Source organism: Pteropus medius, unplaced genomic scaffold, assembly GCF_902729225.1.
Source record: "Pteropus medius unplaced genomic scaffold, Ma_sr-lr_union100, whole genome shotgun sequence".
Classification (NCBI taxonomy): domain Eukaryota; kingdom Metazoa; phylum Chordata; class Mammalia; order Chiroptera; family Pteropodidae; genus Pteropus; species Pteropus medius.
In genome coordinates, this window is record NW_024342471.1 from 4724683 (window position 1) to 4747842 (window position 23160).

Here is a 23160-nt window from a genome sequence, read left to right on the forward strand (position 1 = left end):
TTCCAAGAAAAACTCTTTTAGAATTTTATTTGATTGCACCAAACTTATATATTTATTCAGGCAAATTGATATATTTTCAATATTGAGTTTTCTTATTCATATATAAATATACCTCTATTTATTTAGGTTTTCCTTTATGACTTTCCATTTATAATTTTACATGTTTTTCCCCATAATGTTCTTATATATCCCTAGTTAGAAATATCTTTAACACTTTTTAGTTTATGGAAACTTTTAAAATTATAATTAGTGTTTTCAGTGGTTTTTTTACTACTGCTTAGGATGGTAATTCATTTTGATCATCAATCTTATATCCAGCAAGCTTATAAAACTCTTACTAGTGCTAATACTATGGACATTCTTTCTATTTGCAATGTTTAAAACATTAATTATCTAACATTATTTTTTATCTTTATCAAAGTTACTCATACATATCATTAAAGAGTCAAATAGTTCTACAAGTTCTACATATGACAACACGTCTCCCTAATCGCACACCATTTTCTGCCTCTCATAGGCAACAATTTTCAACTCTTTTAACTGATTATTTTAGATTTTAATGCCGTACTACATAGAGCATGCTTATGTTACCACTTCTTGATTTCTCACTCTTAGGCATTATTATTGACTCCCCACTAAGGAAAATGGGTATGCAGATTCTGTTCCTCCTCACCTCATGCCACACTTCGCTAATCCCCATCATCCTTATATTATTATATCGGAATTTTGGATAACTGAATAGGCAGTGCCTATGTCATAATGACCATGAGACTGCTATTTACAGCTGAATCTTGTAACATTCCCAGCTTTGCTCATGTTCATCTCTCAGGTGTGTGCCTATGTAACCACCACCGTGACCAGGACACAGACCAACCCCATGATCACAGAGGTCTCCTTGTGCTAGCCCTTTATAGTGACCCCATCCCTACCATACCCAACCTCTGCCAATGCCAGTCTACTCTCTATTCTATAGTTTCCAGAATGTGATATGAGTGGAATCATACAACGTGTTGTGTTTTGAGAATGACTTTGTTCACTTTATATAACGTGACCAAGAAACTTACAAGTTGTTGCACATGTAAATAATTCATTCTTTTTTATCACTGAGTAGCATTGCCTTGCATGGAGGCACCACGGTTTATCGAACTGTTCACTTTATTGGACCTTTTCGGTTGTTTCCAGTTTTTTGCTATTACAAAGAAAACTGCAATAAACATTCATACACAGATTTTTGTGGACACAAGTTTTCTTTTTTTTTTTTTTGAAGTAAATGTCTGGGAGTGTAATTTAATGGGTCTTATAACACACCTTCTCTCCTGAAAGAAGAGCAGATATGATTATTTTTGTTGGAGAAACATACAAATTCTAGGTCCACACTGCACTGTGCATTTCACTGTGGTATACCAGTTCCATCAGTAAAGGGTTGGAACAGCGAATCATTTCAGGAGCAGACCTGATTCCATCCCAACACTGAGAAGACCTGCTGAACCCTAGTCCTTCCACCATTTGAGTAGCTCTTGGTGAGTCTGGTGCAGATGAGACCCAAGCTGGCCACATCCTAGGGTCTTGGCTTTTGGAGTTTGAGACATAGCACACAACCCTTCTTGGCCTAGGTTCCCTAATGGGGCATCACCATGATAACCTCAGATGGGGTGAGGGGCACAATGGACAGAAGAGGCCCCAGGCCGGGAGGGAGCACCACTTTCTGTAGGCCTGTCTAAGTTTCTCTGAAACTGTAAGATGAATAACTCCACTTTGCAACCACCTCTACCACCCAGTTCTATTTCACAATCTAAAAGCAGGAACTGTTTAGTTTCTAGAAGCATAATACTGACTCACAGCTATTTCACCCATCCTAGGCCCTTCCTCTTATATCATGGGAGGCAGGGCTTCACTCCCCTCACAGAGCAGAGTCCAGATTTTCCAGCACACATTTGGACAGAGCAGGCTCCTCAGGTGTCCAGGATGCCTGTCCCTGCCTCCTGGACCCATCCTCCTCCTTGCCTGCTGCTGATTCTACTGCTGGGACTCACAGGTGAGCACTCCTTGGGGTAGAATCCCCTCTCCATGCCCCTGGACCTTCCCCTGTCCCTCGACTTTTAGGGCCTCATGGTAAACAAGAGTGAGCCATCCAGGGCTGCCACAGAAGAACAATACTGGGTGTTATCTGAAAGCACGAAATCAGGGGTCTGAGCAATTTTCTGTGGATTCAGTGCCTGAACCTGTTACCAGAGGCACCAAAACAATGATGCTTCAAAGCATAACAGTGACATTGTATGTGTATTAACTCATCTAATCCTCACAACATCCCTGTATGAGTACGATGATTCTTATCCCAGATTTGTCGATGCGGAAACTGAGGCAGAGACAGTGACTTGTCCAATGTCACCTACATAAGGCAGTTGCTCAGCTGCGTTTATTCCAGGCCGACCAGTTCCAGAGTTCATTCTTTAACCATGTTATGCTGCTTGGCTTCTCAGAGGAGGCTGATTGCAGAATAATCAGAAAATACAGTGAAGCAAAGAGAAGAAAGTCTTCATTCATCAGGTCACTCAGAGTCAGCAGAGTTAAAATTGTGCTGTGTACTCATGAACTTTTGTTAATGATGTGTTGGATGGTTCCTGTATGCCATTGTTTTTACTGAGCATTTAATATGTATTATTTCATTTAATCCTCAAGACAGCCTCTATACCAGCATGTTAGACCACATTTATATATATATTTGTGAATGTATGTATCTACACGTGAGTATGTGCATTCAGTGGGTGTGAGGAAATGCACACACACGCACGCACAGGATTTTTGATTAGGTCTTTCCTTATTGTTTCTTCAAATCATTTTCAGTCCACATGAAATGTACATGAACAGATGTTTAGATCTCTGTCTCTCAAACACCGTCCTTTTTCCTACTTCTCAAAATTACCGCTTACCTTCCCACTAACTTAAAACAAAGTTCTCTCTTCATAAAATGAGTAGAATTGTGTGCATTAATATCTTGTTCTTCGTCCATGTGGGATAAGGGTAAGGAGGAAAAAAGGGGATAAAAGATAAAGAGACTCCTTCCTGTATGACCTGTATCTGCAATTGTAATTGTATTTGTATATCTACATCTATATTATCTATATCTATATCTTCTATATCTATATCTTCTATATCTACATCTATATCTATATCTATATCTATATCTATATCTATATCTGTATCTGTATCTGTATCTGTATCTGTATCTGTATCTGTATCTGTATCTGTATCTGTATCTGTCTGTATCTAAATCTATTTCATCTAATACCAATTGAAGCTTCAAGGCTTTAGGAAAATCATGAGTAATGACTTTTCAATTTCGTGAATACCCACCTTGTGTAGATGCTATAGAAAATGCCAGGGCTGTTTACTCATATGACCATTATATCCAAGGTAGATCCTCTTTTCATTCTTACCTACATGTAAGAAACCAAAACGGAAACACATAGAGGTTCAAGGTCACTCAATGGTAAATGGTAGAGCTATGATTTGAACTCGGTTCTAGACTTCATGGGTTTAACCATTGCTTATCTCAAATGCCTGTGGCCCCACTTGAGATTTCTGCCGCTTCTGCCAATGGGGGTGGGCAAAGGTGAGTGTGGGTATCAGGCCTTGTGGTTTTCTACTGGGTTCTTCTGCTTCCTCAATATGCACAACGTACTTTTGTTTTTCACCAAGTCATCTCCATGAGAAACTCAGTTTCTGAGGTAATTTTCACAGAGATTACCCACTTAAAAGACACTTCCGGTTCTCAGTGAGCTGTTGCACTGGGCAATTCAAACATCATACAAAAACTTCCTGGATACATACTAGATGCCAGGAACTGTATCACTAATTTGGGGTGTACTGGTGAATAAAGAAGACAAAGTACCTGGCCTCATGAAGCTTATTACCTAGTGGGGGAAATGAGAGTTAATAATAGACATCATATAGTATATTTAAAAAGTGATAAGTGTAAGAAAAAGATTAATGTATTGCTGGATAAGAGAATTGGGGGGATCTGTAAGGTGCGAGGTCTTTTAGACAGAGTAGTCTGTGTGGACATCACTGAGAGTGGGAAGTTTGAGCAAAGACAAAAAGAGAGTTGGAAGAGAGCCATGTGATGAGACGGGGAAGAAGCCTTCCTGAGAGCAAACAGCAGGTGCAAGGGCCCTGAGACTAGACTCGTCCTCTTGTGTTCAGGGATTTAAGCATTTGCTCTGAGTGGAAAGGTTGCCATTGCAAGATTTTGAAGAAAGAAGCGCCATGGACAGACATGAGTTTTAAATTATTCTAGCATTTGGTTGAAAACAAACTACCACAGGACAAAGAGAGAAGCCGCCAGAGCATTTCAGAGGTCATTTCATTTATGCAAGCAAAAAAAGTGCCTTGCATCAGGCAATATCTAGTAGAGAGAGGGGAAAGATGAAAATTTGAGTCATGCGAAAGTGGAGCCACTGGATTTCCTGATGCATAGGATTCGGGGTGGGAGAGCAAGAAGCAAAATCTTTGGGACCTGAGTACCTAAAAGATTAAAGGTGCCACAGCTAAGAAATAGAGGGCCATGGGAAAATTTAGGACTTAAGTTTTGTACATGTTAACAGTGAAATATTGATTTCCATCCAAGGAAAATGTGAGTAGACAGTTGAACATGCAAATCCAGAGTTTAGGGGAGAGCCCTGGGCCAGAGATGTAAATATGAGAAATAGAGATACACAGATGGTAGATTTTTTGCCATTTCCTGCCCCTCTCAGCCCTCCGATTTCTCTTCTCTCCTCCCTTCTCTATTCCTTCCACTTCTCCCTCCGAGGTTCATTCCTACTTCTTCCCCTTTTTGTCTTATCACTTCAACTTCCCCACCCCCAAGAGACTCCAGACTTAAAACCCAAACCACCGATGTTCTTGGCACCAAAACACCTGCCCTGTGACAGCGTGTGGCCTCTTTAAGAGGCATGTGTGGTTACAAGTGTTGCTAAGTGGGTAGGTTTCACTAGCTCACACCTTGCAAAGGTAACCCACAAATTTTCTCCCTGAGGAGAAGCTAAGTAATAGAAAAGAACAGAGGATTAACTGATGGAGTCACAGCTGCATCTTCCTCTAAGTTATATCCCTGCCACCAGAACCCATGCCTACTTTTTCAGATGCTTCAATTAAGAAGGAAAGTTTTTGTGTTTCTCCGTGTCTCCAGAAACCGGCTAGTAACTGAAGCAGTGAAATCAAAGTGAGAATTTTGCCCCTGCAGTTAAACAGTTGGCTCAACCGTAAACTTATGTCCTTTCAACTTGTAACTCATAGTCTAAACATGGTGAACCACCCACAATTCTTTTCAAAACCCAAGTTCCGTGTCTGATGTTTCTTTGCTTGCTTCTCATGATTCTATTTCCCCATTCCAGTGCAGGCTCTGAGATCTGCCCGCATAAGGTTTATCTTTTTCCTTCAGTCATTTAGTCCAATTTAAACCTCTACATGGCACAATGTGCATGTTTCAATACATACATTTTTGTGGTAAAATATATACAATATGAAATTTACAATTTTGACCACTTTTAAGAATACATTCAGTGGTGTCACGTACACTCACAAGGTTGTGTGTAACCATAAGCACTAAACACTGCCAGAACTTTTCAACAGCCAGAACTTTTCAACATCCTCGGAGGAAATTCTATACCCATTAAAAGTAAATCCCTGTTCTTCCTTCCACCCCAGCACCTGGTAACTTCTATTCTACTTTTTGTACCTATGAATTTGACTTTTCTAGGAACTTCATATAAGGGAACACATATTTGTCTATTTCTATGAGGCATTTTTCACTTAGCATGTTATTTTAAAGGCTTATCTATGTTATAGGACCTATCAGAATGTCATTGCTTTCCTCAGCTGAATAATATTTTATTATGTGTATATATGCACCACATTTTTTTATCCATTCCTCTGTTGATGGATATTTGGATTGTTTCTACTACCTTTTGGTATTGTGAACTGCTGCTATGAACATTGATGTACAAGTATGAGTTTGAATCCTTGTCTGAATTTGGGAAAGAAATATAGCTAAGAGTGACATTGTTGGAAATATGGTATGATTAAGCATTTAAGACACTACCATCATTTTCAATAATGGCTGCACCATTTTTATATTTCTACCAGGAATACGCAAGGGTTTCAATGTCTTTGCATCTTTGCCAACATTTATTTTCTCTATTTATTTTTATTTTTATTTTTTGATGGTAGCCATCCTAAGGAATGTGAATAGGTATCTCATTGTGGTTTCCCTAATTACTAGTTAGATCAAGCATCTTTTCATATGCTTACTGACCAGTTGTATATCTTCTGTGGAGAAATGTCTATTCATTTGTCCATTTTTAGTTGAGTAGCTAGTTATTTTTGTTGAATTGTCGGAGTTCTTTATATATTCTGAATATTTATCCTTCATGAGTATATGCTTTGCAATTTTTTTCTCCCATTCTGTGAGTCGTCTGATCACTCTCTTGATAGTGTCCTCTGATGTACAAAAGTTTTTAATTTTTATAAAGCTTAATTTACATATATGTTTTTCCCTTTTGTCATCTGTGCTTTTGGTGTCATATCCAAGAAATCATTGTCAAATCCAAAGTCATGAAGAATTGCACCTATGGTGTTCTAAGAACTTTATAGTTTTAGCACTAGTATTTAGGTCCTTGATCCATAACGAATTTATTTTTGTATGTGATGTAATATTAGGGCTAACTTTTTCTTTTGCATGTAGCTACCCTCGCATCATATGTTAAAAGACTGTCCTTTCCAATATATACAATATCGTTTCACTTACTTATATGCAGAATCTAAGGAACAAAAAGAATAAATTAATCAAAAACAGACTCACAAATATAGAGGACAGTTTGGTGACAGACAGAGGGTTGAGGGGCTGGGAGGATGGGTTGAAGGGTTAAAGAACTACATATTATAATAGATCGGCTAGGTGGAAAACAATAGGAAAGAAGGAGCAATTAGGGAGATTCTTTTATAAACTATATAAATGTCTATCCAATGTACCTTATACTTGAAACTAATAAAATAAAATAAAATAAAATAAAATAAAATAAAATAAAATAAAATAAAATAAAATAAAATAAAAGACTGTGGTTTCCCCCATGGAATGTTCTTAGCTCCCTTGTTGAAAATCGTTTGACCATATATGTGAGGGGTTTTTTGACAAGCTCCCTATATTCTAGTCATCAGTCTATATATCCGTTTTAATACCAGTACCACACTTTTATTACTGTAGGTTTTTAGTAAATTTTTAGATCAGAGCGTGTGACTCTCCCAATTTGTTCTTTTTCAAGATCATTTCATTATTTGGGTCCCCTTGAGATTTCACATGAACGTTAAAATAGGCTTTTCCATTTCTATAAAAAGACAATTGGGATTTTGATATGTATTTTATTCCATCCGTCAATTGCTTTAGGTACAATTGACCTCTTTACAATATTAACTCTTCCAGTCCATGAATGTGAGATGTTTTTCCATTTATGTCTGTTTAAATTTCTTTCAGCAATGTTTTGTACATTTCAGTGTACAAGTCTTTCATCTCAATGGTTAAATTAAGTCCTAAGTATTTTACATTACCTGATGTAAAAGAAAATTGTTTGCTTTGTTTTCCTTTTGGATTGTTTGGTACCAGTGTATGGAAATGCAGCTGAGTTCTGTGTGTTGATTTGTATCCCACAAGATTATGGAAATCATTTGTTAGTTCTAACAGCTGTATGTGTTTGCATGCATGCCTATGTGTGGAATCTTGAGAGTTGCTACATATAAAATCATATCATGGGTGCCCAGACCTAGTTTTATTGATTCCTTTCAAATTTAAATATTTTATTTACGTTTCTTGTCTAAATGCTTTGTCTGGGAATTGCATTATTGGAAATTGTGTATTAGGAGCAAAAGTGGACATCCCTGTCTTGATCGTGATCTCAGGGGAAAAGCTTTAGATTTTCACCATCAAGTGTGATAGTAGCGATGGGTTTTACACATATGATTTTATCATTTTGTGTTTGTTTCCATCTATTCCTATTTTCTTGATCATTTTTTTGTCATGAAAAATGCTGAGTTTCACTGTCAGATGTTTTTTCTGCATCAAATGAGAATATCACGTTGTTTTCTCCCTTCATCCTATTAATATGGTATATTATATTGTTTGATTTTCATATGTTGAACCATCCTTGCATTCCAGGAATACATCCCAGTTGGTCGTGGTGTATAACTGTTTCAGTAAGCTGTTGAATTCAGTTTGCTACTTTTTTTTTTGAGGTTTACTGCATCCTTATTTATAAAAGATATTGATCTGTAGTTTTCTTCTAATGCTTTTGTGTGGCGTTATCATCAGCATAATGCTGATCTGAGAATGAGTCTCAGAATGACTGAATAAGTGAAGAAGTCTTCCTTTCTCTTGAATTTAAAAAAGAAAAAATTGAAGAGGATTAGTGTTAGTTCTTCTTTAAATGTTTGGTAGAATTCACCAGTAAAGCCACGTGGTCTTGGGCTTTCTTTTGTTGGGAGGTTTTTGAATATTGATTTAATATCCTTGTTATTTATAGGACTGTTCAGGTTTTCTATTTCTTCATGATTCAGTTAAGCATTTCTAGAAATTTGTCCATTTTATGTATGTTATCCAATTTATTACTGTACAATTATTCATACCAACTTTTATAAGCCTTTTATTTCAGTAAAATTTTTAGGATTGCCCTTCTTTCTGATTTTACATATTTGGATTCTCTCACTTTTTCTTTGTCAATCTAACTAAAGGTTTTTCAGTTGTACTGATCTTTTTTAAGGATCTCCTTTGGTTTTGTTGATTTATCCATTGTTTTTCTTTTTATATTTTATTTATTGCTGCACCAATCTTTATGATGTTTTTCTTTCAGCTACCTTCGGTTTTAGGTTTGTTTTAATCTTCTAATTTCTTAAGGTAGAGTTATCGACTTATGACATTTTCTCTTTTTAAATGTATACATTTGCAGCTATAAATTTGCTTCTAGCACCGCTCTTGCTGCATCATTAGTTTTTGTATGTTATGTTTTCATTCATTTGCCTTAAGGTGTTCTTTAATTTTTTTGTGATTTTTTTTCGTTGACCTCTTGATTTTTTAAGAGTGTAGTTTGATTTCTTTGTATTTCTCAATACTTGATTTTCCTTCTCTGACTGCATTCCAATTTTATTTTTCAAACTGTTTCACCAGTGCAATACTTGAATGGTTCTTTATCAGATTTTCATCAGTTGCCTTCTCGTTCATATTGTGTGAAAAGGCCATATATATAGGTGTTTTTACTTACGGCCACTGGTTTCTGTAACAGTCAGAAGAGATTTGTGTGGTGAACAGAACAATGTCCCTTCCCCTCAAACAAGTCCATATCTTAAGACCCAGAACGTGTGAATATATTACTTTATATGAAAATAAGATTTAGGAGAAATGATTTTGTTAAGACTCTTGATATTGAAAGGTTAGCCTAGATTATCAGGTGGACATAATATAATCACAAGAGTCATTATTAAAACGAGGTAGAAATGTCAAATTTAGAGAAGGGCAAATGACACCAGAAGCAAGAGTTTGCAGAGGAAGAAGATGGAAACCATAAGAAAAGACACATGGGCAGCCACTAGATTTTGGAAAGGCAAGGAAGAGAGTCTCCGAAAGCTGGGCTGATACTTTGAATTTATCCAAGTAACACAAATTTGGACTTCTGACCTCCAGACAATATATAAGACAATTTTCTGCTGTCTTAAGCCATTAAGATTTTGGCATTTTCTTAAAGCAGCATCAAGAAACAATATAACATGATTATGCTATGGGAAACAATCTCAGGAACTAGAGCAATGTTTAACTTCTTGTTTACACTACATATTTATTGTGTATTGTGAGCTCTGCAAGAAACTGTCACACCAGTCTCCAGGCCCTTGGAGCAGACTCCATCATGACATGTGGGCTCTGTGGAAACGGAAGTTGACCACAGAGTTTCTTGCAGAAATGTATATCCTAGAAAATATATTCATCAGCTCTTCTCACAACCCAGTTATCTAAAGAAGCCTCATGGTTCCACCAAAAGCAACTTTCAGAAGTGCGTCTTTCCATAAAGCCAGAAAGTGAACAAACAGTTATATTTGGGGAAACGTGACACTTCCGGAGAGGGCTCAGCCCTCACAACCACGTTCTACCAAATCACTTAACCTCTCTGCGCCTCAGTTTTCTCATTTGTAACAAAGTCTCACTTACACAGACTGATTGTTAGGATTACTCATGATGACACATGCAATGTGCTGAGCTCAAGGCCTGTTCATGGTTCAGCTCAGTCAATGGGCTGTTGTTGATAGATAGCTGAAGAAACTTAGAGGATCAACAATGGATGGAAAACTAACTTCTGTGTGTTACCCTCCAGGAGAGGCTGCTGAGAAGGAGCTGCAGGTGATTCAGCGTGACAAGTCGGTGTCAGTCGCAGCTGGAGAGACGGCCACTCTGAACTGCACCCTGACCTCCCTGCACCCCGTGGGGCCCATCCAGTGGTTCAGGGGGACAGGGCCAGGCCGGGAGTTAATCTACAGTTTCAGAGTAGGTCACTTTCCCCGAATAACAACTGCTGCAGACATCACAAAGAGAAACACCACGGACTATTCCATCCGCATCAGTAACATCACCCCAGCAGACACCGGGACCTACTACTGTGTGAAGTTCCGGAAAGGATACCCTGACTCCGTGCTGTTTAGGTCTGGTCCTGGCACTCAGCTCATTGTGAGTGGTAAGTGCTTTGTGGGTCCTTCGTCCCTGGTGTGTGACAAGTCAATAAGAACATCATTCATTCTCTGAGCAGCAACTAAGAATCAGGGGCACAGTGAGTGCTTACGGTCATGATCTGATTCACAATCCGATTTCACCTCTTCTACAGATCAGGGACATTGAGGCCAGGAGAGGTCATACTGTTTACTCAGGTCCCACAGCTGGTAAATAGTGGGAAAAGTCTGGAATCCATGTCTGCCTGGCTCCCCAGCCCTTGCCTTTTCTAAACCAGTCCAGCCCCTTGTTCCCAGGGAGGAGGGAGCTGAGAGTCTGAGCGACTTGCCTGTCACAAGGCCAGACCTCACTCATGTCTCCAGAGAGTGCCCCCCTCAGTGCGCCGAGGCTTCTCCTCACTGACACTTACTGAGCACCTGCTGTGCCAGGCTCTGCTCCGGGTGCTGTGGCAGCAGCAGTGAACAAAGCAGGCGTAGACTTCTCCCATAAAGCTTCGTTCTCTTCCCTCTGGTGAGGAGAAACCCATCCAGGGCAGGAAAGAGGAGAACGTGTTTTTTATTTCACCTTCAGAAACATCAGACTGAGAAGAAATTCCTAAGAGGCACAGACTCACTGTTTACTCTTGACAGCCCTGATGGGAGGAAGTGCCTGTGGGGGGTCACTGTGGGTCTGTCTGGGAAACCCTCCTGCGGTTCAGGGACCAACTCACATAGTCACTGAAGGTTCTAGGCAGAGCTAGGTCATCTCAGAATGCCCCTCACCCGCGGAAGAGGTTAAGGGTCACCCCACTGAGGCGGCAAAGTTGTTTTTGCCAGAGGCCAAGGATCCTGAATCTTGGAATGAAAGCACATGAAGGACCTTTAGACCATCCAGCCCGATCATCAATCTGTGTGGTCTTGGCCCAGTTTCCATGAGGTCCTGTTTCCCCATTCAGGTTTCTGTGAGGATAGGAGAGAATGTCTAGAAAGCCTTAAATCTGGTGCTATCAGGGTATTACCGAGCATGTAGCAGTTGAGAGCATGGGCCCAGCTGACCGCCTGGGTCACATCCCAGCTCTGTCGCTTTCCAGCTCTGCTATGTCTGGCCAGTCACTCTCCACATTGGGCCTCAGTGTCCTCATCTGTCAGTGACAGCACTGACCTCACAGAGCAGCTGCAAGGACTGAGTGAGTGAACATGTGAAGTGCTTAGAGCAGTGCCCAGCATGTAGTAAATGTGAGCTATGATGTGCCAAAGCCATAGGACCTTGGCCGGGTCATGTTCTTCCCCAGGCCTCGAGTATTAATGGGTTGAGAGTTGAGTTCGGTGCCTTTAACCTTGGCTGCTAACTAAAATCACCTGGGAAACATTGACAGGGTACCTAGACTCTGGTTCCACTCTAGAAATTCTGATTTAATTGCCCAGATATGGGCCTGGCAGCTGAATTTTTTAAATATTTAGAGGACTTGAAGGCACAACCGGGGCAGAGAGCCCTGAGCTAGTTGCTCCCTGACGTCACAGAGGAAAAGTTGTATATTTTTTTTCCCTTGGCAGAGGCGGCTCCCCCTGCTGCTGGGGCCGCAATGACAACGTTTAGGGCTTTCAGTGCTTCAGAATAGCACGTGCCTGAGATAGCTCATGGGAGCCCAGGAAAATGAGCCCAGTGGAGTGTCAAGGACACCGTCCAACAGAGCAGACCTGGACTGAGAGTGACTTCCTGTCCTCTCCAGCCCCAAAGAGGGGCAGCCTGGACACCTGTGCGGATCTGAATTCTAGTGCGGGGGATGCCTTCCCATCTTTAAACATATATGTGTCTAAACAGGCACTAGGATCCCTGCAAATACTCACCGCTCAGCCCCAGAGCCCTCTCTGCCGCAACACACCAAAACGCCACTGCTGAAACCCGTCCTCCCTCCTTTCAAAATGCTCCCAGATTCTTTAAAGAGCTAATCTGCACAGAAATACCTGCGATCTCATGTGTGTTTTGAAAGCCAATTCACCAAACCTGTTTCCTGAGGAGATTATTAAAAAAGGAGGGAGAGAACCATAATTTGGTGGTTTCTCTGCTTTTTTCATTGGGGTTTTTGTATGGGAGCTGCAGGGAGCAGGATTCGAGACTTTCCTTGGTGTGTCTACTGTGCATTTACGTTGCCTTCTTACAGCCTAAAGAACAACCAAGTTGTTTCAGAACAAGTAAGACCAGGTCTTATGATAACAATGATAGGCGTTATTTATTAAGCACCCACTATATGCTAGGCTCTGTTTTATACACATCTTCACTCCGCTTACTGGGGTGGTGTTTTGACACACACTTTGTACAGAAACAGACATAGGTTCAAGGATAAAGAATAGAGATGCTAAAATCAATCAGTCCTGTGTACGGTGAGATGAGCTCTATCCTTTACTCACTGCGTGCCCTTGGCCAAGTGGCATTCCTCCCTGAGCCTCCTCGCATAAGAGGGACCACACAGTGCCTCTCTCACAGGGATCAGCCCAGCATCAGGTTCCCAAGACGCTCTCAATAAGTGGTAACTGATCCCAGCATCTCATCCCTGTAGGGGCATCCAGCTACTGGTGTTCTTACGACTCGTCTTATTCAAGTGGCACACTTATATCCTCAAAATGTTTGATGACTTTTAGGACATAAGTTAAGTATTTAAAAATGCAAATATTTGTCATATTCGCTGCATGCCCATTGTTACAGAAGGTGTTGGATAATAATTAACAATTTATAAACACCCTTAGGACACTTCTATAGGGAAAAACTGCCTTCACTTTAATTCACGGGTGTGTGGATGCGTTCAGGACACAAAAGAAGTCCTGCCTGCTTCATAGGCCTGTGTCTGTGTCTCTTCTAATTGAATAACAATTAAGAAATGAACCACATTTGGCTTTCTCAGCGCTCAGTGATCTTTGTTTTCAACCCACAACTGAACCCAGATTCAGAGAACATCCCTTCACCCCTTCTCTCTTAAACTCAGTGATTGGCTCAAATTAGCCCCTACTGGAATATCTGTGGAAAGAATGAAAACTATGAAGTAAATCGATAAATTCCAGAAGGCAGAGCTCTGGATACAAATGAACTCTGGATTCCAGATAGATCTGTGTTTGTTTATTTTCGTGAAGCACCTTCTGTTTTACTCAAAGCAAAAATGCTTCTGTTGCCTGATTTAACCCTTACTGCAGGCCCAGGAATGAAAAATGCCTACTATCCCATTTCACAGATGGGACTGGGATTGTGCCCCAGTCACACCTCTGGTTGACTGGCCAGCCTGGTTCTAGCTTTCACAGCAGTCCCACTGTGCCACCGCTTCCCCAGCATTCACTTCCATAAACACTTTCTCTGAAGTTGAGTTCTCCTAGGGAGGTCACCTAGGAACAATTAATACGAAGAGTGAGACCAATCAGTAATTTTGTTCCTGTGCTCGGCTTGGTGGGAAATCGCCTGGCAGAGGAGAGGAAGTAGACTTTGAACTCAGGCCTGGAATTGCCTCGTTGCCCTGCTGCTACTCAGAGTTCGCCTCTAGGGACCTGTGTATCCTGCTATGTAAGATGAGGATGATGACCCCACCCTCCCAGCATTATTAGAGATTTAAAAAAATAATATATGAGAAGGTCCTTAACAGTGTTGCATGCTTATCCTTAGTGGTGATCATCACAAACATGTTTATTGCTTATTATGCTCCTTTTGTAGCCAAACCCTCTCCCCCCGTGGTATCGGGCCCCACAATGAGGGCGCAGCCTGGGCAGACAGTGAGCTTCACCTGCGAGTCCCACGGCTTCTCCCCCAGAAACATCATCCTGAAATGGTTCAAAGATGGGAATGAGCTCCCAGCCTCCCAGACCACCGTGGACCCAGAGGGAGACAGTGCTTCCTACAGCCTCTCCAGCACAGCCAAGGTGTCGATGGTCCCGGGGGATGTTCGCTCCCAAGTCATCTGCCAGGTGGAACATGTCACCCTGCAGGGGGGCCCTCCTCTTCGTGGGACTGCCAACCTGTCTGAGACCATCCGAGGTAGATGCCCCTCACAACCAGGCCCAGCCCATACCTGGCCCCCGCCCTCCAGGCCTGCTCCTCCCCCTGCTCTTTGCTCCAGGCCTGGAATTGCCTAGAATCTATTTCCTGACACTCCTTTCCATCATCGGGTACCTGAATGTGCTGTCACTCACTACTGTTTAATGGCAGCTGCCAAGTGAACACCTACCATTCTGTAGGTAGTTTCATTTACTTTACAATAGCCACTCCAATTATCGAGCACCTACTGTAAGCGAAGCCCCTGTTCTTGGTCATTTCATTTATTTTGCTACAGTTAGTATGTTCCCACTGCATGCCAGGGGCTGTGTTTGTTGATTTTGTCACATTACCCTAATAGAAGCTACTGGTTCTTGAGCACCTACTGTGTGCAGGGCACTGTGCTTAGTGATTTTATTCCTATGCAAAGAGCACTCTCAGTGTCCGAGGGCCTGCTGCCTGCCTAGCTGTGTCCTGGGTGACCCCTTTGCTGTGGTTGGGGGGAGCTAAGTTATGGAGCCCCCGCCCCTGTGATCTGTCTGTTCCACGAGGTCAGAGCTTCTGCGCTGTGCTGTTTCAGTTCCGCCCACCGTGGATGTTACCCAACACCCCTTGTCAGAGAACCAGGTGAACATCACCTGTCAGGCGAAGAAGTTCTACCCCCAGCGCCTACAGCTGACCTGGTTGGAGAATGGGAACGTGTCCCGAACAGAAACAGCCTCGGCCCCCACAGAGAATAAGGACGGAACCTTTAACCGGATGAGCTGGCTCCTGGTGAATTTATCTGCCCATAGAGAGAATGTGATGCTCACCTGCCAGGTGGAGCACGATGGGCAGCCAGCAGTCACCAAAAACCATACCGTGGAGATCTCTGCTCACCAGAAGAACCAAAGCACAAATGGACCCCCTGGTGAGGCTTCCACTACACTGACCCAGCTTTTTAAATTTTATCTTTATTTTTAATGTTAAAAGTAGTAATTCATGCTTATTGTAGAATGGTCTAGAAGTCTATAGATAGAACGCAGAAGCTCAAAGTGAGCTCCCATCCCCCAAATCCCACACTCCAAGAGTGGCCACAGGTAGAAGTTTGGTACACATTTTTATAGATTTTTGACATCAATACACATTCAAGGCAGAGAGAAGGGAGGAGGGAGATGATCTGTTCACAGCGTCCTGCCTCGTGCTTTCTTCACCAGCTACTGCGTTCACCGTTCCATGTCTGCCCCACCCGCCTCCTTGCTCTTTCTAACCGCTTCCTAGTGTCCCTGGCTGCCACTGCAAGCCTGTCCCACTGGGAATGGGGCAGGGGTTGGAAATGGGGCAGGGGCTTCAGGATGTTTGTACTTTTCTCTAGTATAATCACTGCTGCAATAAATGTCGTTGTACATATTCTGTTACATGTGCAGCTATTTCTGTGGGACCATTTCCCGAAGAGCATTTCTAGGCCAAAGTGCATGCCCATTTAAGATGATGTAATGCTGCCACTCTCATGGGAGAGTAAAAGGTGTCAGAGTTTCATTTTCTCAGCCCCCTTCCAACCTGTTGTCAATATATCTCTCTTCTTCCTTCAAAACGGCAGCACTGTTTGGCATTTCGATGCCACTGTGGAATGCTCCATCACTGTCATTAGCATGGCTATGCCTTATACAGCAGACCCTTTAAACGGATTAGAATAGAGGCGTTTCTTTTCTTCATGCAACCTTCAAGGGAATAGGGAAGCTCTAAAGAAGACTTGGGACCTTGTCAAGGTGTCCCTTTGATGTCACCAATGCTAGTTTTCATAGGAGAAGCACTGCACTGGGAGACAGGATGCGTGGATAAATCTCTGGCTCGGTCACAGATTTGCTGGATGACTTTGGACAAGTCATTGTCTCCCTCTGGCCTCTCCACTTGCTCATGGCAGTGTTGAAGGAAATGGGCTTTCTGACTCTCAGCTTCGAGTCTCAGCTACTAGGGACCATGGCTGTCTTCTGTAGCATTGTAGCTTCAGGACCTGGCACACAGCCCGGCATATAGTAGGCACTCAGGAAATATCTTTGGAAAGGATGAAAGTAGGTTGGTTGGTTGATTAGTTAGTGAGTGTGTTAATCCTCAGAGCTATCCAATGAGGTAGAGATTATTCTTGGCCGCAATAACACGAGAGGAAGCCTGCGTGTAGAGTGAGATTTAAATTACTTGCTCATGGTCACTCAACAACTAGGGGCATTGATTTGAACTCCCGTTTTCATAGCTCAGAACCCTGGTCCCGACTATCCACTATGCTCTAGTGTGGGATCCCCTACCTGTGCCCTGGAGCCAGCCAAGTCCCCATCTCCATTTCATGTGTCCTGGGTTCAGAGTTCCTATGCCCAGGTCCCAGGCACAGATCAGCGGACAGCCCCGAGAGCTCTGCAGTGTCCATTAGTCAGCTGCATGTCTGCTATTCCTCACTGTCCCTCTCTCTGCCCCCTGGCTACTGTGTGATACCCAGTCACAGTTCCGGGTTTTGGATGGGCCTGTGTTGACATGGTGGCCATTCTGGTTCACTCATTTGAGGAGGATGTTTATGTTCCAAGGGAATGAGATTTCTGCCCGCATTCTACAGATCGAGTTCCAGGTGGAGCACGATGGGCAGCCAGCAGTCACCAAAAGCAGTACTATAGAGGCCTCTGCTTACCAGCAGGATCACAGGACAGATATAAACAGTGGTGGGGCCTCCACTCTAACTGAGCTGGCTTTTTAAATTTTATCTTTTTTTAATGTTAAAAGTACTAATTCATGCTTATCATCTAGAATTATCTAGAAGTCGAAAAATAGAAAGTGGAATTTTGAGGTGAGCTCCCCACACTCCCAGATGACCACTAGTAAGAGTTTGGTACATATCCTTACAGATGCCCTGACATCAATACACAATAAAGAAAGGAGGGAGAGGGAGAGATCATCTGTTCACAGCGTCCTGCCTCGTGCTCTCTTCACCGAACAATTACTGCCTTCGTCCTTCCATGTCTGCCCCACCCGCCTCCTCGCTCTTTCTAATCTCTGGCTAGTCTCTATTCTATGCTAGACTTTTCCATTGGGTCCATCAGATGACAGTGACTGGCCACAGCATGGACCTCCTTTGTCCCCTGATTTATGACAATGAACCAGTAATAATCACAATCGCTCCCTGCACATTTACCATATGAAAATTGCATTTCATCTGCGATCTTTCCTGCTTTGACGAGCCTGTGAGTTTTGGAGTCTTACAGAGGGAACTCACAGAGCAATAGTGGTATGTGAAGACTTCTTGTCATCACACCAGGTGATCGGGCTTAACTAATCAAGGTGAATCTGAGAACCGGGGTCCACCAACCTGAACAAAGAATATGTGCTAATTAGAGACACACTCCCCGTCAGCTGGGCATTGTCCCAAGGAGCTACAGAGACCCTTTTCTGTGAACAAAATATGTCTGATTTCTCTCAAGTAACATAAGTCAGGATTCCACGAGTCTTTACCACAAGAAACCTTTCAAAGGCCTACGTTCCTCCCAACCTGTGTGTGGCGTTATAATGTCTGCTGGGTCACTTTAGGTCACCTAGTGTCCATGTCTCTGCCTGTTGGAAGAGCAAACATAAAAAGGGGAGGACAAAGACTTTCCTGGAGATAGGAGGTATCAGATGTTGCATAAATGTTTCCACTAACAACGTAGTCATATGTGCACATCTTGTTGCAAATGGAGCCCTTAATCGTGTGGTCATGATTAAGGACGTTGGTTTTTCTACAAAACCAATGCAATTACACAGTTAATAAAACTGACAAGAATTTCTGGATATCATGTAAAATGAACTAGATAGACAAATATTCCCAAATTTCATTTATAGCTCTTTTTTGTGCACCAAAATTGGTTTTAATTCATCTGTAATAGCTTGGAAGACTCTTCATGTGAAATCACTTGGGTTTCAAGAATCCTTTTCTGGATTTGAAAAAGATTTTAAATACTTCAGAGCTCTTCACATTACTCACTTTATTTCAGGTGAATTGTGGTAGGTTGCACTTTTTAATGAATTGGGTTCATTTTCTCTGTGTTGTCAAATGCCTGTAGACTTGTTCATAACATTCCCTCATTGATGTGCTGATGTCGGCGGGGTCTGCAGTGCTGTCCCTGTTTCATTCCTGATACTGGAAATGTGTCATTTCCCCTTTCTTCTTCATCAGTCTTCGAAAAGTTTTTCAATTTTATTGTTCCTTTCGTGGAATCTGCTTTCTATCACTGATTTTCTCTATCATTTTTCTGTTTTCAGTGACATTGATTTTTCTCTTTATTTTAAATTTCCTACCTTCCCTTTTGGGGTTGATTTACTCCCCTTTTTCTCATTTCTTGAGATGGGAACTTGAATTACTGATTTTAGACTTTCTTTTTTCTAATGCCACACCTGGGACACCTTCTGTGCCTGGGGAGTTAGGCAACTAGAACCTACAACCCTTAAAAAATGCTGCGACATTCCTCCAGTCCTCAGGTCCCTAGCCACTGTGTCTTCCTCTTTTGCCTCTCAGAGTCCTCCTCTGCTTGTACCTGGTGTAATATCCAGGAGTCAGAGTTATACCGGACAGGCGAGCAGGAGAGATGAGTCTCCGTTATATCGTCTGGACTGACTTGGGTTGGATTTGAGTCCCATCTACTGTAGGGGCTCAGACCAGGCTCTTATTTACTGGTACTCTCAGTGTGCATGAACTAGCATGCTTGCTAAGCACTAAGCCTGGAAACAGTTTTTGGGTTGTCTAGATTGGTGAACTGGAGCAAAGTGCAGGAGGCCTATGTGACCCTCTGCACTGGGATGTCACACCTACGCCGACACCTGAGGATGCCACTCAATGCAGTTGTGGGTCCAGTGGGTCTGGTAGAAGGATCTCTTTGGTCGTGTTTATGATGCTGGGGGGAGGGGGTTACAATATTTCTAGATTAATGACTCTCTTCTCTATCAGGATAGCATAATCCAGGTATATTAATGGAAGTTTTGGGTTTGTTGGTCATTTTGATGGCAGGAGAAAGGTCCTGAGTTCTCTAATTTTTTCAGTTCTCCTTTCTGTGTCAGGACCTTGAATTAACCACACTGCCGCCCCAACCTGTCCCCTCCCCAACCACACACTCTGTTTTCCTTTTTCTCATCATCACTTGATTGCCAAACAGTACTTTTTCTTTCCGTTTTGCTTTCTCTCATAAGATTTACACTTTCAATGGTGCCTCTCCTTTTAATCACATTTGTCTTTCTAAATGTCCCTGCTTCCTTGCAGTAGGTGTCTTTTGCTGCTGTGACAAACTACCTCATGTTTAGTGGGTTAAAGCAACACAAGATTATTATCTTACCCTTCTCAAGGTCAGAAGTCTACAATAGGTTGACAGGGTTGCGTTCTTTCTGGACGCTCTAGAGGGGAATCAGTTTCTTTGCATTTTCCAGCTTCTAGAGGCACCAGTTCTCCTGGGCTAAGGTGCCCACATCACTCTGAGCGATCATTCTTTCGTCACATGTCCTCCTCTGATTCTACTGCCTCCCGCTTTCACTGATTAGGAACTTTGTGATTACATTGGCTCCACTTGGATAATCCAGGATACTGTCTCCATTTTACCTCATAACTGAATCACTATTGCTAGACTCTTTTGCCAGGTAAGGTAAAATATTCACAGAGTCCAGGGATCTGGGGCAATCCTTTTAAATCAGGCACACTGTGAAACATTTTCCTATGATCTGAGCTCTGATCTACAGGACATTTCCCCAATATTTTCAAATTTCAGGTAAATTCAATATTGGTGGTGGGATTTTCAAATATCTCTCAGGCCCCTTGGCTGGTTGCCCACGTCTGTTTCTCCAGCACTTTTCCTACAGCTCATGGAGGATGGGCTGACAGCCTAGTGACAGATTGCACACTAGGATTTGATGATTTATTTCTTTTGATTCATGGCTATTTTGCAGTTTGGGCATTTTCTTCTCAATTAATACTGACAGCCAATTTGGGACAGAATGTAATTTCTTTCTGTTTATTTGTTTGTTTGTTTTGTTTTGTTTTTTCCTCTCTAGCTTGAAGAAGATAATTTTGGGGAAAGAAAGCTATGCTGCTGCCATTGTCCTCAGTAGTCCAGAAGTGGACTAAAGATTTTTGAGTGCCTTGATCCATATGTCCCTATCCCGCACCTCAGGGCCCCATACACCCCACCAGGGCCCTATTCAGGCAGAGCAGGCCCATTGAGGTAGAGAATTCAAACCCCTCTGTACTCTGCTATTAATCTAATTAAGTCCTGGGCTTAATTCCCTTTACTCTGATTTCTGCCATAAGCCTGAGCCCAGAGCAGGTCCAAAAGCTTCCAAGTATTGATGGGAGCATACAGCCTCAACTGGAGTAAGTGAGGGCCCCTTGGAATGGTATTCTGTGTGGCCCCTTTAACTGCTCTTCCTGTCCCTTGATTTCCAGGCCCGGACCTGTCTATTCCTCTCATCCTAGGTCTCCTCCTAGGCTTCAAGGCGCTGCTGGCAGTTGGTTTCTTTGCCATCTATGTCCTTAAAAAGCAGAGGGCCTGACTGACTGTAAGTTGGGGGGCAGGGAAGGCAGGCCAAGGTCTGTCCCAAAGGGGTGAGGTAAGCAGGGAAAGACAGTCCACAGGTAACACAGGGTCAGGGTCCATGTGGAGTTAAGGGAAGGTGACACACCTCCCTCAATACCCTCAGAGGTCTCGGGGAATCCCTCTAAGACGGGAGTCCTCAAAGCCCAGGCCCTGGGCCAGTACCGGTCCATGGCCTATAAGCAACTGGACTGCACAGCAGGAAGTGAGTGGTGGGTGAGCAATCGAAGCTTCATTTGTATCTGCAGCCACTCCCCAGCGCTAGCATCACCACCTCAGCTCCATCTCAGATCATAAGGCATTAGATTCTCATAGGATCACAGGTCCCTGGGGCCAAAAATGTTGGGGACCGCTGCTCTAAGAGGTTTCAAACTACCAGGAAGTATGTGGGGTCCTGTAGGAGGGGGACTGGAACAAGAATTTTAAAGGGTGTCCACAGAGTGCTTGGGCTTCTGTGGAGGAAGTGGGCAGAAGGGGCTGAATGAGGGGTAGATCAGTGGTGGTTCCTTTGGAGACCAATTCTAGATTTCTTGATCGCTCAGACTCCTTGGGACGACAGGAATCCACATTTTAGAGCAATGTCTCAAAGTCCTGGATCAGCTGCTCTGAGGGCTCTTCAAGCTCTGTCCGTCTGCGTGACAGCTTGGAAGGAGTGGGGAAGGGTGATCAGGGCCTAGGGAGGAAGGCTGAGGTAGCAGAGTCTTATCTCAGTGGCTACATGTCCTCTAACAATAGGCACCCCAGGAAGAAGAAAGCTCGGGGACATAGGAGGCATGCAGAGAACATTGCTGGAATGATGAAGAGATCATCAAATGTGGACACATTGCCAACGACTCTTCCTCTTCTGCTACGTTCCACCCTCAATCTCTGCTGCCTACTTCCTTCCATGAGAGACCCAGTGTATGAGAAAACGGTGACTAAAGCTTCCACGGCCTCTGCTCAGAATGCCTCCAGCCACTCAGACCTCCTGCCCACAAACTCCTGCTGCTCCTTCTCATGGGCCTTGATGCCCTAGAGCTGGGTCTTCACACTTGGTCCTCTCAGAATCACACGCATACACACAGAATCCCAAATTGTCAGCTGCTCTGTTATCCCGTACATATGACTTAAATGTGATAGGAGGAAAAAAAGTGAACTTTTGAGAATTGAGGTCATGGAAGGGACTGTGACATTAAGCTCAATCAGACTTTTACCAATCAGCATTGACTTAGGAGCCAGAAGAAAAGAGACCAATACTGTGAACGAGTTTTAAAATTTGATGCAGCAAGCTAGCAACATTAAGTTTGGCTTTGGTTCAGTAATGAATATACCTTTTTTTTTTTTTTATGTTTCAGTTGCTCGTTAAGGATTTTATGTAGCTGAGAAACAGTAATTTAAGGAAGCTGACAATTCCGAAATAATTTCAGCTGTGAGCTTGGAGGCGGGAGCCCTGTGTTCTTGGCTATACCAGTCTGGAGTGGAGTTTGCATTGCTGAACGGGAAGGCAAAAGAGGCATGAAGATCTTGATTCAAGTACCACAGACTCTCAGTTTTGTTGCTTAGTTTTAGTAGATTTTCTTGAATACGTGTTTTTTTTCACTTAAAGTATACTTTTAGGATTATTTCCAGAGATTTTAAGTGATATTTCAAAATAGACATTCAATTAGTGTGTGAATGAATGAAGAAATAAATTTTTTCATTTTTTATTTCCTGGTATTAGACTATCCTTTCTTCTGTGAAATGGTATTTACAGTAGCTAGTGGGCTATTTGAAAATATTTTCCCCTTGAAAAATACGGTACATATATATTTTTTAAATTTTGTTGACTAACAATTTCTAAGTATGAGAATCTCTTGATGATAT

General features: G+C 42.5%; 1 protein-coding gene across 4 annotated transcripts; it reads left to right on the forward strand.

Moving 5' to 3' along the window:
• The first annotated feature begins 1891 nt into the window (after positions 1-1891).
• Positions 1892-22909, forward strand: LOC120603476 (signal-regulatory protein beta-1-like). 4 transcript variants are annotated; one of them, XM_039863910.1, is made up of 6 exons: positions 1892-2035; positions 10407-10763; positions 14429-14749; positions 15327-15656; positions 21171-21283; positions 22653-22909. In XM_039863910.1, exons 1-5 carry the CDS (start codon positions 1966-1968, stop codon positions 21275-21277), a joined length of 1185 nt encoding a protein of 394 aa, XP_039719844.1. In that variant the 5' UTR covers positions 1892-1965; the 3' UTR covers positions 21278-21283; positions 22653-22909. The 4 variants fall into 4 exon arrangements, with proteins under 4 accessions (XP_039719844.1, XP_039719843.1, XP_039719846.1 ...); XM_039863909.1 differs by lacking the exon at positions 22653-22909 and adding an exon at positions 22054-22601; XM_039863912.1 differs by lacking the exon at positions 21171-21283 and having other exon boundaries at positions 1893-2035; positions 22653-22906.
• The last annotated feature ends 251 nt before the right edge of the window (positions 22910-23160 follow it).

What these genes read in the sequence shown, in the direction of transcription:
- LOC120603476 (XM_039863910.1), top strand. Translation starts at nt 1,966, where the DNA reads ATGCCTGTCCCTGCCTCCTGGACCCATCCTCCTCCTTGCCTGCTGCTG. An exon ending in CACTCAGCTCATTGTGAGTG is followed by an intron (nt 10,764 to 14,428) that starts GTAAGTGCTTTG and finishes CTCCTTTTGTAG; the next exon opens with CCAAACCCTCTCCCCCCGTG. An exon ending in CCTGTCTGAGACCATCCGAG is followed by an intron (nt 14,750 to 15,326) that starts GTAGATGCCCCT and finishes GTGCTGTTTCAG; the next exon opens with TTCCGCCCACCGTGGATGTT.